The 18303-nt window shown below is 26.4% G+C and overlaps 1 protein-coding gene across 1 annotated transcript in view; it reads left to right on the top strand.

Moving 5' to 3' along the window:
• Window positions 1–8156, top strand: part of LOC129966151 (prothoracicostatic peptides-like) — a 104467-nt gene extending 96311 nt beyond the window's left edge. The window contains exon 3 of the mRNA XM_056080544.1: window positions 7700–8156. Coding sequence (XP_055936519.1) covers window positions 7700–7737 — 38 coding nt within the window. The 3' untranslated portion in view covers window positions 7738–8156. The remainder of the gene's footprint in view (window positions 1–7699) is intronic.
• The last annotated feature ends 10147 nt before the right edge of the window (window positions 8157–18303 follow it).

The following is an 18303-nucleotide window of genomic DNA, read 5'->3' as shown; positions in this document are numbered from 1 at the left end:
CAACAACTACCCATTTGCATATAATGTAAATAGGCCATATAAGGTGATATATCAGACGAAATGCTCCCATATTGTCAGAATTTAAACATATGTAACCATAGCAACCGTTTTAAGGCTTGAAAGAAATTCAGAGAAAGATAAAGCTGAAGTTACTAATTTTAGCATTTTTGGAATAGTTTACAAATTGTTACTAACCTTCCAGGAACTTCTAGGAATTCTTGTATATTGTTGCCAGCTTAAGAACGCTCAAGAGGCGACTGAATTATTGGAAATGTTCAGATTATAGAATACGGGTTGAAATTTTGATTTCTTTCATTCAAATTTCTATTTCAATGTACGAAGTGTTATTTGATAAGGTATTGGTAAGAAATTGATACTTCAGATTCTTTTAACAATTTCCATTTATGTTTTTCATGGCGTCTTAACAAAAATGTGTGAGTATATATAGAACCAATGCAAATATATATGTGTGGTTATAATAATTTTGAAGTCCTTGTTATTTTTATACAGCCTGTTTGTACAATAGATTTCTTATTTCCTAGTTGTGTATTATTAGTAACAATCAACGATTCTTATGAAAAACTTGACAAAATAAATATCGTCTGCACAAAAATATTTTTGAATTATGAAAATTGAGTACTGGATACAGAAATGGGGGAAGCTGTCAAAATAAAAGCTTAACTGCAATTTGACTTTCACATTTTCTATGATGGTATTAAGTTATTGTTCTTATTCTGAGTGTCCATAAAAAGTAGAACCGGTGTTTGTTTTCTTAAATATTGTATCAAGACATATACTTTATGTCTAGATACATAAAGATAAAAAATTACCAAGTTATAATAACCATAAATACGTTAAGATAAATTTAGATACTAAATTCGGTGGATTGTTATCTGAAAACTGTTTAGTTTATGGAAACTGTTGATCCAAAAAATAAGTTTTATTCGATAACCCTCATAATATAAAAGTTCATCGCATTAGGATTTTTTTTTGTATACTTAACTATAATCACACAAAATTCCAATTTTGTATCAGAAAAATTTTCAAAATTGATAATTTTTCACAATTTATACATATTTTAATCTGATGTTTGATCTGATCTTTTGATGGACAATTCAGGAATGGTATATTTATTACAAAGGATTATTAAAGAGATCAATAGGAAGATAATAATCACTTTATTAACTTTATTTTTTTAAATGATTAAGTTGTTGTTACAGATTCTTGAACGTATCAGTAAGAAAACAAAATGCATTTATTAATTCAAATTTTAATTTTTTTTATTTATTATGATGATTATTAAGAGGATCATTATTTAATCAATAATACATTTATTAACTTATATTTGAAAAAAATAGTTCAATTTACCACACTAGATTATCAAAGGGATAAATAAGAAATCAATAATAATTTCATGATCTCAAATTTTAAACATCGGTCAAATAATTCATTAACTGATTGTTTGCGGGTTATGAATATTTGAAAATTGTATTTTTTATTGAGTAAATTTGTATCTCTGTTTTAAATTTTTAATACTTTATTGAGTAATTTTTCAAACACATGCCTGAATATAAATTTTTATGATCTCTTTTAAATTTAAAAGCAAATATATCTCTACAAATTTATCAAATTGGAAGACTGACATTTTGTGTATTCTAAGAAAATAGTAGTAGGGACATTTTACTAACAAATTATTTTAAGCGATGTTTAAAAAAAACAATTAGAAATACCCACTTTATTTAATTAATCATTTCTATTGAAATTTCTACTATATGTCTAGTGATAACATTTAAGAAAATAAACTCTCATTCTACATTTTTGGTAAACTGCTGCATATATAATCAAAATTGTTGAGGCATCTTTCTTTTGTATTAGAGACTCAGCTTTGTTTGAAACCGGATTCCATTTATAAAGATCATACAAATGCATTTGTCTAAATTTAATTATCATTCCACTGTTGTGATATGAAGATTAGGAAAGAGACACAAGATTATTTTGCACATGTTGATCCTATTATTTAAATTCTATTAAATAGTTTTTAAAGCATAAATTAAAAGTGAGTAGCTATTAAAAAAATATAATAGCTACTTACTTTGTTCCTTTCTATTAAATTTCAATTATTATTTTTATCATTATATATATATATATATATATATATATATATATATATATATATATATATATATATATATATATATATATATATATATATATATATAAGGGATTATATCCATTATATATAATTATATTTTTTATTTTGTTTATTATTATTATTTTAAGAAATTATCAAAGAATTTTGTATTCGAATCCGATAAGTAGCAGCTGTGCTATGATTGATAGCGCTGAATTATTCTTTAGGAATTATGAAACATTTTTCTCAAAATATATTTCCAGTTTTATGGCTAAATTTACTTATTTTAAGTGAAACATTCAAAATACACTTTACAAATAGAAGTACTGCAAACTATATTGTATATAATTTTTCTGTGAGTAAAAGAAAAGTTTCTTAGAAACCCAGTGACACACTTTTCTTTTTGATGATAAATGAGTTTTTGTTATAAACTAAATTGCCACTTCCGTTGTTATTGAAATCCCTTTAAATCATAGAAAGTGTCTGCAGATTATTTTTCTGGATCAAATATAACAGAGAAAAGGCATTTTAGAAAAGAAATGGGATCATTTTAGATAATGATGCATAGTAGATCATGCCATATGCCGCAGGGAAACTTAACAAGCAGAAATTTGAGGAAGGAACAATTTTAAAGTGAAAAAATATATTTATTTCTTTAAATGAGTTTGAAAAGGATATTTCTAGTTAATAAACACAGAAATGACCGGAGGCAAAATAAAAGATATCGTATATGTATTAAAATTATTTCTGCTTTAAAACTCTTTCATAAATCTAATAGAGTATTTTAACTTCTTTAAAGAGTCCTATTAGATTTAAGAAACACAATATTATAACTAACCATTTTTTTGTGCATGTTATATTAATTTTCTTAATGATAGGAAAGCAAAAATGCATTTCATCTTTAATTTTGAAATATAATACAAAGTAATTTCATTCAATTTTCAAAATATTAGGCAATTTAAAAATAAGAAGAAATCTTATCTAAAGAATCGAAAATGCTTTACTAAATTATACCTGATTTATTTCAAGTGTAAAAAGGTCATTTATTGTGTTCAGTATTTTTTAAAAAATATGACATTACACTTTAACTATGTTAAAATTTAACGAACTTCTTTTGCCAGTCCCATTTATTTTATTTTGTTTTCAAAATAATTTCTAAAAAATTACTTTATTTACTTACACTCTCAGGCTATGCGCAATCTAATAAATATATCTTTCCTTACAACCATTATTAAATTGATTGATATTAGGATGGTTAAATGTTTGATCACAATTTATTACCTTTTTATTTTTTATTACACATTTGTGTTTAAATATATGTTGTAGTTATTAAAGCTTTCTGTCATACTGAAATTTAAAATTATTTTCGATATGCAATATTAACAGAAATAGTGCAATTATTAATACATCAGCCTTTAATTCTATCAATAAAAATATTTCAAAAAAGTGAGGTAGCTTTAATTACCTTGGAAATGCATTTTTTTCTTTGCTAATTACTGAACTTAGAAACTCTGTAAACTTGAAGTTAAAGCAATGACTTCATTTAGCCAATTAATTAATCAATCTTTTTGAGGAAATCAGAAAAATTTTCTGAAAGTAACAATAAAAAATAGAGTTTAAATTTATATAAGATTTAATTTTATATGAAATTTAAATAAAACATTTTCATAATTAATATCAAAATGTGTTAAAAAGAAATATTACTGATATTTTATTAGTTCTTGGTATTCAAATACATTGAAATTCATTGCATAAAATGCTGCATTACATCAGATTTCTACATTATTAAAAAGTTCATATAAGTATAAATAATCGAAAATGAATGCTCTTTTTTATGTACACAAAGACACATATTAGAAGAATGCCATTTGAAGAGATCTGTGATTAGTTTGTTTATGCATCCAAACATGTCTAATTTTAGCAATCCAGACATGTTTAATTTTAATAACGACCATACATTGAATTGTGGAAATATATAAAAACACCTTTCATTAATTTAGTTGGAAAAATATTCATTTTACAAATCCAATGCTCTGTATTTTAATTCATAGAGTTCCATTCGAGGATTCTCTCCTGTTTTAAAACATATCTGCTCACTCACAATTCCACTATTTCCAAATAATAATTATGAGCAAAATACCTCTACCAAATTGAACACTTCTGCCACAAAGATTCGCTTTCGTCTCTCAGACACATTATACATCAACTCTTTCGAACAAAGTCCCCACCACGCCTTTCACCACCCTCTTCGGTGTGATTTACAACATCCGCTGAGGCGAACATATGTCCGCTTACATAAATCCTCCATCTAATCCCACCACGCTGCTTGGATGATGTATGAAAACCTGAGTTATCTACTTGAATCAGATGTTGTGGTGGAGTGCCCAATTTGCCGATATAAGCCCAGTTTGTCTCCTGATAATGTAACAGGTATCCCTCCCTCCCTTTAGATGATTGCTATTGAGCAGCGGAGCAAATTAGTGATTGCTAACCGTAAATGTCGCGTGATTAAGGGTTTAGAGTGTGAAAAGTGGCAGCATGACATTGGAGGGGGTTTTGTAGATTGCGTTTAGCATTGGAGATTAGATGAGTTAATATCATCTTGTTAAAGAGTTCTTCATCTCTCGTTGATGAACAATGGTGGAGATATTTAAACATGTGCATTTTAGTTAAGGTTGCAGCCTGTCCGGGGTGTGCTAATGCTTGTCGAAAGTTAAATATTTGCTTCTGCGTTTCGATTTGTGATAATCTAAGTTATTATGTGGAAGTGTGTTATGCCTACATAGTAATGAAGAAAATAAAACTAAAATTACCATTTAATGGCAGAGTTATGAAATGAATACTTTGTAGCATTCAATTCAATATTTGCATTTTAATCAATTTCACTCGTTTATACTGTAATAAATATGGTAATCATTTACATATATAAATAATTATGAATATTATGAATGTTATATAATCTAAATCATTAGAATAATCTGAAATGAAATTTTAATACAAAATTATTAAATACTTTCACTCAAGATATATGATATAGTACTTAAATTAAATTCGAATATGATGTAATGTGATAAATATTCTTAAGCGAAATTTGTTTATAATGAAAATATTAAATTATTGAGTGAATTAAAATATTTTGTTTAAAATAATTTTTAACATTTTAACTATTTAAATTAAATATGAAAAACAAAAGAAATTATATTACGATAGTTAATATGCTGTTTTTGGAGAAACATGGATCTCATCAAGATCAGTACATATTTTTTATCATAACTTATTATTTTTATGTATATGTTGATCATATAAAAATGAAGATGAATTGATTTGCTTTCTAGTATTTATATTTTACATGTTTTAAAAAGTATTCCAAACTCATTAACCAATATTTTAGATATGGGTATTAAATAAAACATTTAAGAAACATTCCAAATCATTCTATTTAATATTTGCTCCAAAATATAAAGGAAATTGTACTATTAATTAAATTAACATATTTTTATATTTTCATAGATGAGAATATAAAAGGCTTTCATTAAAGGCTGTTTAATTAATATATATTTAGTAGAATAATTCTCCTAAATTTTTGAGACAAAACTCTATGAATGCATGTTGAATATCAAAAAATATTTTAACAAAATGCGTAAGAATATATCTTTATTCGAATTTGCTTAACCCTTGATTATTTTTCCAATACTTTTCAGATGCGTAACATTCCTCTTTTTCAAAGTTTCTTTTTTCTTCGATAAATCATTGCACATTCAGCATAAAATTCTTAAAAGAAAGAACTATTTTTTTCTTTTTAGCAAAGAGAATCATTTAGATTCTTTAATAGGTTGTTGTCGTTCCAGAATTCAAAATATTTCGCGTATTAATTCATATTTACTTTAGAAGTCTCCCTCGTTAATTCCTCATACGAACCTTTCCAGTATTTTTCTTAATGTACTCAGTAGCTTTGAACTACTTAAAATCCCATAATTAGTGTTGACCCATTAGTAAAAGATCCATAAATCTAATTACGGTCACATTGCCATTTGTAATGTATTTTAAGCTATTATTTCTATTAATAAATGTTATATCCCCCAATGGAACTTGCAACGAAAAGACAAAAATATAGGTGTGGTTCAAAGTCAGATAATGCATTGTTATTGTAAGTTTTTAATAAATAATCCACAAAAGAAAGCATCCATACCTGGAACGGCAGTTTCTGAAAATATTTTAAGAAGGATTCTTCTACATTATGTTACTGGATTAGAGTTAATACTCCATCAGAGAAATATTCATAAATTTTGATTTCGAAATAATTATTTTCAAATATGTGGCTGTAAATATACAAATGAAGGCTGCATTAAATTTATGTACTTGGTTATTACCAAACTTCATTAAAAATATAACATATTATTTAACATGTAAAATTTTTAATGTATGAAAAAAGTGTTGGTATGATTATTTCAGCAATGATATTTTACTGTAAAAATATTTAAATACGAATGTAATATGCCTTTTTGAATTGATTTTCGCTAATGTTTTGAATTAGCAAAGAAAGTCCTGTAATCCCAATCTTAGTTGCGTTACGAACTAAGAATTAATTAAAGAATAAAATTGTAACTTTCAAAGAGTTGCTTTATTCCAACAGAAGCGATAATAAAATATCAGTTTCTATGTGATATACTAACCTGATCAGTTTATTGTGTAGTGAGAACAATGCATAATAAGGAGAGATGACCATAAGCATAAAAAATCCTGAATTATTGAAATAATCTTGTGAAGAAAAATACAACATCAAAATTAAACATACTTAATATTTGAAGAAGAATGACATGAAGATCTTTTGTATGTCTTATTTTTAGGATCGAATCACTTTTTCGGATTATATTGTTATCGAAATAATACATTGTATATCTAAATGAATCTATTCTATATATAATTCAAACACAAATATTTAGATTGATAGATAAATATATATACTAGCTTATATTCCAAAGTGCTTCCTGTAATTTTAATATCAGTTCTATGTGTTAAATTTTTTATAAATTAAAAAAGGCATTTTGAGTGAAATGTAAAAAAAAAAGATTCTTCGTACGATGCATAACTTTTTAAAAACTACTGCATTCCTTAATGCACATTGATATAAAATAAATTCCATATACTAGTGTTCCATATTCATTCATTTATTTTATATTCCTCTCAGATTTGTGGGTATTATATGTATTGAATATAATGTCTCCTTCCTAAGCGGATGAACTATTCGTGTTACATTTTTTGATTATTTGAATATATAATCATTTTTTTCAATAAAAAATATCGTTTTCATTTTTTTTTTCATTTTTAAAGATTTATTCTGATTGATTTTAAAGATTCAAATTTCTAAATGTAGATTGAAACTAATTTCAATTTACATCTAGAAGCCTGTTTCAGGAAAGAAGCGTGATTCACAGGTTCTATCTTTCAATAATCTAACCTACATTTGTACATCTGTAATCATAGATCTTGAAGAACTTGGCAAAATGTGAACATTTGTTTGCTTGCTTTTTTATTTATTACAAATTTTGCTTTGTTCTTTTATTACAGATAACTTTCAAGGAATCTACATCCCAGATCAGATGTGAATACTGCATTGGTTGTACCGTCATATGTGTCGTCCATGTCTTACAAAAGAAAATTGATGTGAAATCACTACATTAGGTGTTTATGTTGAAAGAAAAGAAAATTCGGCTTTGATGTTTTTGCTTGTTCTTATCATGTATATGTGTCCAATTTTTTTTTCATATTTTAATGTTTCCAAATATTAGCAGACTTTTATTCACGATTTAATAAATGAATTTCATTTATTTCATGTGTTTGAAATTTTGTGATTCAAGCATTTACAATAGTTTCTATAGATTTCAAAGTAATCCGAAATTTTAAATGCGAGATTGAAAGTTAAATATCTAGTTACAAGAAACTGGCATTTTGCTTTAATTTGAAATAGATAAGATTTCTTTCATGAAATTACAAGGAAAAAATTCCATTTCTCTTAAGAGAAATTTAAAAGTTTACAATATCTTATTTATAAAACCAAATAAATAACGATATGTGTACAAATATTATGCTTACCTAAAAATTATTTTGCAGGTTAACCTAAATATTTAATTTGAATTAATTTTGCAAAATACATGGCATAATTCGTAATCATAAAGTTATAGTTTGTAGTAATTTAATTTTTATTAAGAATAAAATACATATCATATCCTTCAATTAAGTATTTTAAAAATTCTTTTTAATATCTCATTTAAATACAGCTTCTTGTAATAACATTTTTTTATTGATTGCTGATTATTTAATTTAAATATCCATTTAACTTGTAAGTACAATTAATTAAGAGTTTCAAAACTATATTCAAATCTCTATAAATATATAACATCATGTCTCAATATCAAATTAAAATCTTTACTCATATTTTATTTTTACATTATTTTAAGTGAATTATATATGCAAATATTAAGCATAGCTTTTGCATATAACTCAATATCATTTGTCTTTTTACTCAAATTACAGAAACATACAAAATTCTAACTACTTATCAATATTGAAAACATTTTTTTCTTTAACTTATTAAATTCTTCCCCTGCTATCTATGCTTTGTTAAAAAAAGATTGATGTTCATTAAGGAAATATATTGATAGACGATTTTTTTTAGGAATCTTTTGTGTAGACACTTTACCTTTTCATTTTCAGTGTAACTTATAGTTTGATATTACCCTATTAATACCTTGTATGTATAAATATAAAAAATAAAGTGTGTCCTTATTGTTATGCACCTGAATGAATATTGTGTGTTATTTTGAAATAAAATAAACAGTAAATAACATTATTGTGTTTTCCATGTTTTGCAAATTTCAAATTTAATTTCAATATAAAAAAAAACCCGCCTGAAACTATAGTTTTTTAATTTTATTTAATATGGTAAAAATATCATCTTAATTTAATGTGTTAACATATAGTACTACAATTATCATCTTCAAAATCCATTACAAGATTTCAGTATTAAGTATAGTTTACAGGAAAATCACAATTTTGACATTTGCAATTTTTCTAAGGTTTCTGGATGCGCTTACTTTGATTATACTGTTTTTACTCTCAATTTTAAATTATTTTCGGATTTGTAAAATTTGAAATTAATGTTATAATAATGTTTCAAAGTATTAATAATATTCCGAGATATTTTTCAAAATGAAATGCTTCTATGCCATGAAGATAATTACAGAAGAAATTAATCAAACCATAATGATGTTTGTCTAGATGTGCTTTAAAATATTTTTCTCCATTTGAAATTAAACAAATCGATTTAACGCAGCAATTAAATTCTAAGGAAACAGAAGCTTCTAATTATTAATAAAATATACATTATTATGTATGTAATATAAAGGCTTTAAATCAAATAGGATTTATTCATTTCTTTAAAAGTTTTCTCTAATTAAAAATATGAAGAGATAAAAAAAAATCTTTGTACATATTTTTGTGTTCTACATCATTATTCATGAAAGAATGAAGAAAAGACATCAATTTTATAATAAATATTTTCATTTTTTTAATAAATATTCTTTTAATATAGAAAAACAAATGATTACTTAAGATTTATGTGCATTCTTGAATATAAAAAATTTAATAATAGTATTAAAACTATTGTAATATTACATACAGTGTGATATACTGTAACATATAGGAACTATAAAGGGAGGAAGTGCAGTCCTACAAGCTCGGAAAACTCAACGGAAAGAAATTGGGAAGAATCAAATTACGAAAAGAAAAATGTCTTATTAAAAAAAGGGTATGCTTATGATTGCAAAACACAGAGTGTATTTTTTTTTTCAAGGACGAAATACATGCACATAAACTTTGGGTTTAGTTTAGTTATATTAACGTCCCGTTTGAAGCAACACTAGGGCTATTTTGGGACGGATCTCGTAATTTCGAACCGCGGTCAGATGACGAGGACGACACCTGAGCTGGCACCCCCCTCTCCACACGACACCACACTAGCGGGAGGACGTTTGGTCAGGACGGATTTAACGTGCAACAGACCCCCTTACACGACGGTTCTTCGGTGGAATTGGGTCACGAATCTGAAACCCTCCGGTTCCGAAGCCGAGACCTTACCACCAGGCCACCGCGGCCCGTAAATGTTGGGATGTAGATATGACAGCTACAGACAGACGTGTGACAATATTTTTGATAAATTGTGGGGCTTATGTGCATAACAACTGTCTAGTAATTTCAGGAAAAAATGGTCAATGGGAAATATGTACAATAGCGATTGCGTCCGCAAAAGTATGAAATCCTTAATCCACTCCATTATTATACAACTATTACATTTGCTGTTGCAGAGTGTCATTGTTAGGTTGAGGAATACCAGATTTTTTTATAATGGCAGTTTCCTAGTCAAAAATCTAATTAAGAAAAGAAAAATGCTTTCATAAATATAGGGTATGCTTATGGTTGCAAAAAGCAGAGATTTAAATTTTTTTTCCAAAGACGAAATAAATGCTATAATTTTTGGGATGTAGGTATGACAGCTACAGACAAACATACGACAATACCCTTGACAAATTACAGGCCAGTCGTACACAACAGCTTTATAGTAATTTAATTCAGTGGGAAATAAGAACGATATACGATTTTGTTGCCAAAAGCATGAGATAATTAATCCACTCCTTTGTTATGGACATATTACGTTTGCTGTTGTAGAGTGCCATGTTTAAGTTCAGGAATACCGGATTGGTTTATAATGGAAGTTCCCATGTCAAGATAATGTATTAAAACAATATATATTATCGCATCAGTTAAAAATTTAATTGTTCTTCCAAAAACGATTAGTCAAATCCTAAGACTGATGTATTCAGAAAAATCGTCTACTATGTTCAAGCACTAATAACCTAAGCATTCTTCGACAAAGCCAAATCCAAAGTTTTTCTGAAAGTTTCTTAAATCCCAAATAAAATTCATTCCTTGAAAGCTTATTTTAAAATGTATCTCTGAACTCTCTATTCCTCCAACAATGATTTATAAAAAGTGTTAGATAATACAGTAAATGCAATAAAGATTCAATTCTATAGTCATTTTAAATGTATTTGGATATATACAAACAAATATTTAAAAAATAAATAAATAAATATGGCGAGAATTATGGATTTTAAACATTCTATAAAGAATAAAATAAAAACTGTGTTATATAAGGGTGTAACAAACTTAAAAGCAAATTATAAAGAATATTATTAAAAATAATCCCCACTCCTTTTATTCCTGATGTACTGCAATATTAACAAAAATTGTAAATGTGTGATGTTTAATTAAAAATTTTAGTATCAACATTATTTGCAAGTAGTAAAACTAACAATTAATCTTTAAATTTGATAGAAATTGTAGATTAGCTACAATTTCAGTACCAATTTTATCAAGTATTTGGTTCATTGCAGGTAAAAAGGATTAAAAAAAATATTTATTAAAATACTAAAATCTCGTTAAGACAGCATCCAGAAAAAGAATCAATAACTAAGTGCCTAGTAATATTTATTACTATATTGATTTACTTATTTCTTTCAATATTTTTGCAATACAAGATGTTTTTTTTTTTCAAAATGTTTGTTGTTTGGAATTTCAAAGGACATCTTGCGATCCCCACAATGTGATCAAGGGTAAGTAAAAATCAAAATTGTGATAATTTCAGATTAGCTCACCATGAAAATTAAATATAACTAATAGCAAATAAACCAGAATTCAGTAAATGTTTTTATGCCATTTCATTTAAATTCAACTTTAATAATCTCTTCTATGATATTTAAATATATAAAAAATCTGATAAATGTAAGAGAAACGAATGCAATTTTAATTTAAAATATAATCTTATTTTTTCGATGTGCAACGTGTACTTTTAAGTGTAATTTGAATACTGAAAGAATTTATTAAAAATTTAAACAAATGCATTTAACCATAAATAATTTCCTAAAATTAAAGACCGTTTCTGGAATAATATATACTTAAGACAGGAAAGAACTTTGAACAAAGCAATAACTTCAAAATGTTTTGTTCCTGTCTGCGAATACATAAGGAACATTTCCGTCTTCCCATTTCAACAATACCTGGATATGCGAAAGTTATTAAAATTGCTCTAGCAGTCGTGGGTCATGTTTGATAAGAAATTGCTGCTATTTCAAGAAGCGTAATGAAAAACAATAAATTTCATCTTGAAGGGTTTTTATCATTCTGCTTCTAAGAATCGCAATAATTAAAATCATTTCAGCGTAATAATATTTAATGACGATTAATAATTTGCTGATGCTTTAAATGTATGGATTTTTAGTAGTTTTTAAAATGCATTCATGCTTCTTTTGTCTTACAAACATTTTGTAACCAAATGATAGTGCATTAAGATTATTTCTGATAAAATAAAATATAGAATTAAATTTCTTTTATTTTTAAAAGTATTTTAAAACTTTAAAAGTTCATTTTAATAAACTTAATTTTTATGAATAAACTTTATAATTTGTATTTGAAGTAATCAATAAATAGATTAACTAAAAAACATTATTAAACAACAAACTTTTTTGTTGTTTTATTTACTATGTGAGTATATGAAATTTAAAGGCTTAGAAATGTGCAGTTTTATTGATTTATCCAAAATTCTTCAAAATATAGAGATTTAGAATATCATTTTAAGAATCATTTTGCATTGGATTTCGATATATATCCATGGTTTAACCTCTCTATATAAAACTCTAGCGTACGTGGCACAGAAATCACTATTATTACTTATGGTCGAATGGCAACATTTAGACTGCTTCATTAAATGTTTTTACAGTTGCACTTAATTTGATTCTTCACTTAAATAATTAATGAAGCAGCAAAATGTTATTAGAAATTTTCTGGATTGGGTTCGTTAATGGCTGTATGCCAAAAAAAGTACTCAGGTCAGTTTCATTCAGCTGGAGGAAAGAAACTCGAAGTGAAATCAAGAAATATAAACTTTAATCCAGCGCAAAAATAGGCCTAATCGTCTCCAAATAAGTAATTGCTGTAACTTGTGTATGTAAATTAAGGTTCATATCTTTCAAAAAATTATTTTTCAAGACTCAAAGCATTTTTTTTATGATACTAATTTGAATTTCGTATAATTTTTCTCATTAATTTTAATAATATTTTGTAATTTTATTTGACATTCAACTTTATTGAAATGTTATGAGGGAATTCAAACCCAGACATCAAAAAAATTCAGTCATGCTCTTTTGCTGATTATTAACTCCATAAGAAGATTTTTACTTCAGATTTTATTTCATACATGTACATTGTTTTAATGTGCAGTTAACTGATTCAATTGAATTCATGCTTTTCTGTCGCATCAAATAACATAAAATAACTTTCAATATTTATCATTTAACAGCCTAAAAAAATCAGTAATCTATGCGAACAAGCTAGTCTTCATAGGCGGCTATTTTTATATAATATGGTTGTAGATGCAATTATTTCAAGTACCAATTGCTCTCGGGTACCACAATTAAAAATTACCATGACTTGAAAAAGAAATATTTTTTTAAAAAAAATTTGAATTGTGTTAAACGAAATATGTATTTCGCAAAAGACATAAAAATAGCATCCAGTACATCTTATAAAATAATTATTTTTAGTAAAGGAGTATGATACAATTTTCAGAAAATTGCAATATAAATTAATCGTAACAATCTTTAATGATTAACCCACGTGGAATTTGAAATTCAAAATAAAATTCATAGATATCACTCAAGATTACTTACTGACATTAAAAAAAATTATCTACTGGCTTTGAATTTGTTTACGCTTAATGGTAGATGATAGAAGAAAATCGACATTTCACCTAACATATATATATTTGCCCTAATGTATTTAATGATTAACCCACGTGGAATTTGAAATTCAAAATAAAATTCATAGATATCACTAAAGATTACTTACTGACATTAAAAAAATATCTACTGGCTTTGGACTTGTTTACGTTTAATGGTATTTGATAGAAGAAAATCGACATTTCACCTAACCTTTATATATTTGTCCTAATGGATTTCCATGAGGTGAAATAAGAAATCACTTTATCTTGAGTAGAGTGATAATGGGAAAATATATATCATCCTGTTGAAGAGAGTATTTTCAACTTAGAAAAGACCACATGTGTCTCGAATTTTTCATTTTCATTTCTAGACTTGAAATTCTATCTAAACCTTCCCTTTCCTCTAAAGATGGTTCAAAGTTTATATCGATCTTGTATACTCGCTACATTTTTCATATTTTTATTCAATTCTCCTATTTACGGCTCAAGCAGATCTCCGCATTTGGTCGAAGTCACCTTTTACGATCGCAGGTTTAATGTTCAAAGATAGGATGTTAGTCAAAACTATATTTCAAAATTCCAGGATTCAGTGATTTTAACTTTCACTCCTCTTTACGATCCAAGGAATTTCTTACTTCTATATTAACTGAATGTGCAAAATTTTATTGATCACGAATTTTCCCTGAACATATGGGTCTAAAGAGTATGAACATATTTAATTAAAAATTATTCAATATGTTCACTAAATATTATATCTTATTAGAAATAGATAAAGAAAAAAGTGGCAAAATATTTAAGAGCTAAGTAAAAAATTTTATACATTTCAACTAACTGAGGAAAACATACACAGCAATTATATACATTTCACCATTATTTTGCATCATCATCATTGCAATTTTATTTATTAAATATTCACATTTTTTTGGAATTTCTAATTATTAGAGCTTAAAGAATCATTAATTAATAAAAGAAACATTCTAAATTCAGCTATGTAAGTCTGTAATTCTTGATTTAATATAATATGGATGTTGTTACACAAATCGAATGAAATTTGAAACTGAATGTTTTAAAAAAATCAATAGAACAAAAACTTTAAGATAATATTCATAGAAAGGAAAATTCAAAAAATATTTTCACCAGAAATATTACAAGTGAGGATTTATTACTATCCAATTGGATTAAAATTAAAATTAATCTGCTAAACAAATTTAAAAACACCTATATTGTTCAAAAATCCACTCTTTTTTCTTTGTTCGAAGTTTATTGTATCTTATTAAATATAATAAAAACACTTTTCACAATGTATACTATTCTCCAGAATATTATATGTAATATTTTTTTAACCTGAGGGATTTTAATCATTTTCTCTAATAAAAAGAATAGAAATTTCTATTAAGGTTATAATTTCTCTCAGATATGTGATAAATAGAATAGCAGCTTTTTCTTTGAAAGAAACATGAATAACTAAAAAATTAAATCTTTTGATAAAAACATTTCAAGTAGAAAATTACCTGAATTAAATGAAAAAAAATTTGTATTTTCAATCTCATAAGAAAAATCTTTAGATTTGTATAGATATAGAAGCAATTATGTTTCTCATTTTATAAATATTAAAAAAATAGCTTAGAATTTTTCAACGCCAATGAAAACATCAGTTTTTTGAAAGCATGGTTATTAATCAAATTTTGAAAAAAATCATATATTTCTGAAGAGCAGTATTGGCATATATAGATATTTCTGCCAATTTTGAGTATTTCTCAATTTTTTAAAACTAATACACTTTATATAAATAATGACACATGAAATCATACATAAATGGCCCAAATTTTGTTTTTAACATCATTTAACAGATGGCAACAATTATCTAGATGTATTGGAAGCATAGTTATTCTCACTACTATGTGAGGAAAGAACAAAATTTAACTTTCTACAAGATGAAGCCTCATCCACTTGAGTTTCGAGGTTACAGTCTACCTAAATGAGGAATTTCCACCAATTTGGGTAAGTCATACAGATTACATAGATTTACTCTTTTCCACGAGGGTGCTAAGATTCTGGGTTCTCATCAAATCTGATTTCTTTGAAAGTAGCCAATGAATTTAAATAATTCATTAAGTCTCGTTGACATTAAGTCATTGACAATGACACTGAAACTTTATATTGAAATTAATTGCAATATATCATTGACAATATAAATCTTCATGATGATTAACCAACTTGACTACAGAATGATTCTTTATTGTAATACGAAAGGATCACACATTGAACATTTGTAACTAAAAAAAATGGACAGTTTTTCTTTATTTTCATATAACACTGTTTATATTATGAAGAAAAAATTTAGAGAAAAGTTCAGTCATTCACTTATGCTAATTCTGCATTATATGTAATACAAAAATACAGAAAAAACATTAAAAGAAAAAGTTTTTTCTTTCAAAATATCACGATTTTTTTTATTATTATTATTAATTCCAAAACTGATAAGTAACTTCAAACAGTAGTATTTGTTAGTAGTATAAAAAATGTGTGGATTAATATTTCGGAATGAAAATTTAAGTTTGAAAGCATAATTCTTTTTAAATTTCTACTGAAAAAAAGTCATTTGTTTTTGCTAATTCTGTATTATATGTCAAACAATAATGCAGAAAAATAACAAAAGAAAAAGTTTTTGCTTCCGAAATATCACGATTTTATTTTTTATTAATTCCAAGAAGGACAAGTTATTTCAAACAGTAGTATATGCTAGCAATATCAAAAATTCGTGGATTAATATTTTAGTATGGAAATTTGTTTTAAACTTCTACTGAAAAAAAAGAAACGTCTTGCCATTTGAAATGTTTAATACTTTATTATTGCAACCATAAGTTAGAGAAATGCTCTATTTTCTTTTCACATCATCATCAACATGAGTGCATAATGAAAATACCTAACAAAAATCTTATTGATCACAAGCGTTTCAGAAGTTTTTTTTAACCCGTTGATCGATACTATCAACTTCTGAAATTTCCTTAAACGACAACGCTTGAACGTAGAAGGAAGATTTTTCTACGTTCCAGTCATTATTGAAAAAACTCGTTGGTATTGTTTACTACTCTCCAGCTGGCTGAATGCATAAATTATCTATAATTCACTAACAAACCGAGCCTTGCATTTGAACCTCACGTTCAGTTAAAAAATTTTTTTGCTTCTATATGGCTGAAATATATCTTAATAGTTTATCAGTGATTTTAAAGACGCCATGTTTAATCGTGTCTGCATAAAGGAAATGTTTATAGTTTCTGTTTTAAAGTATTATAACGAATTTCTATGCAATAGATGAGTTTAAATCAAAAGAAGTATCAATTAATTATCAATTTGAAGCTTTGCTCCATCAACGAAATTATTTAATTATTATTCAGAAAAACGTTATCACTCTTACATAGAGCGTGTTGTATTTATTGAAAATGCATATCCGTTTCATTATCTCAGTGAATCGAGATTCATTTTTTCTCAAATTATCCAACATAAAAGATATACCGAAACAACTCTACCAGATTTGTACCGATACAAGGGAATTAATAATATATATCAGTAATTGTTATCCTCCGAACATTCTATTTGCGTGTCTTTGAACGGTGAACATCGTCTAGAATTAAACTGGTCAGGCAATACTGCAATTTGAACTATAAAGTCAGATGGGAGCCTCGCACTTAATTCACATCTCAACTATTCACATTCTCCGCATACGATGAGTGCTACAAGCAGAAACAGACTCAGTGTTTGAACGAGGATTATTACCACAGCATACTGATAACTAGAAGCACGCAAACGGTGTTTAATATTTTCATGTCAAAATTTAAACTGTGCTATTTCAAAGGATGTAGACTGCTTGCGTTAATTGGAGGCCCCGTGAAAATCTGTCAACAAAGAGAGGTGAATTAAAATAACATACAACGCGTTAGATCCTCAACACTTAGCACTGTTGTCAAAATGTGGTTGATATAAATATGACGCGGGTGAAATAATAATGTATTTGATCTACAGCAGAATTGTAAATGGATTAATCTTTCAGAATGAAGTCAAACATCATAAGGAATTTGACAAGTTTATCTTTGATAATACACGACAAATCATAAATAATTAAACATCAAAATGTAACGAAATTTCGAATACTTTCATGGATAAACGGCATAAATTTTTAATTTCATTAAGGCGAAAGAATTATTGCATTTACTAGCAAAATATGCAAATGTTCATTTCTTATTCTTTAAGCTCGGATTGCTTGGTTTGAATACAAATTAATGTTACTTGTCAAATATTTGACATTGAGCTAAGTTAAGAATCATTTACAACAAGCAAT

The sequence above is a fragment of the Argiope bruennichi genome, chromosome 4, assembly GCF_947563725.1.
Source record: "Argiope bruennichi chromosome 4, qqArgBrue1.1, whole genome shotgun sequence".
Classification (NCBI taxonomy): domain Eukaryota; kingdom Metazoa; phylum Arthropoda; class Arachnida; order Araneae; family Araneidae; genus Argiope; species Argiope bruennichi.
Note: the sequence above shows the minus strand (reverse complement) of the source record. Positions and strands in the feature narration are given on the sequence as shown.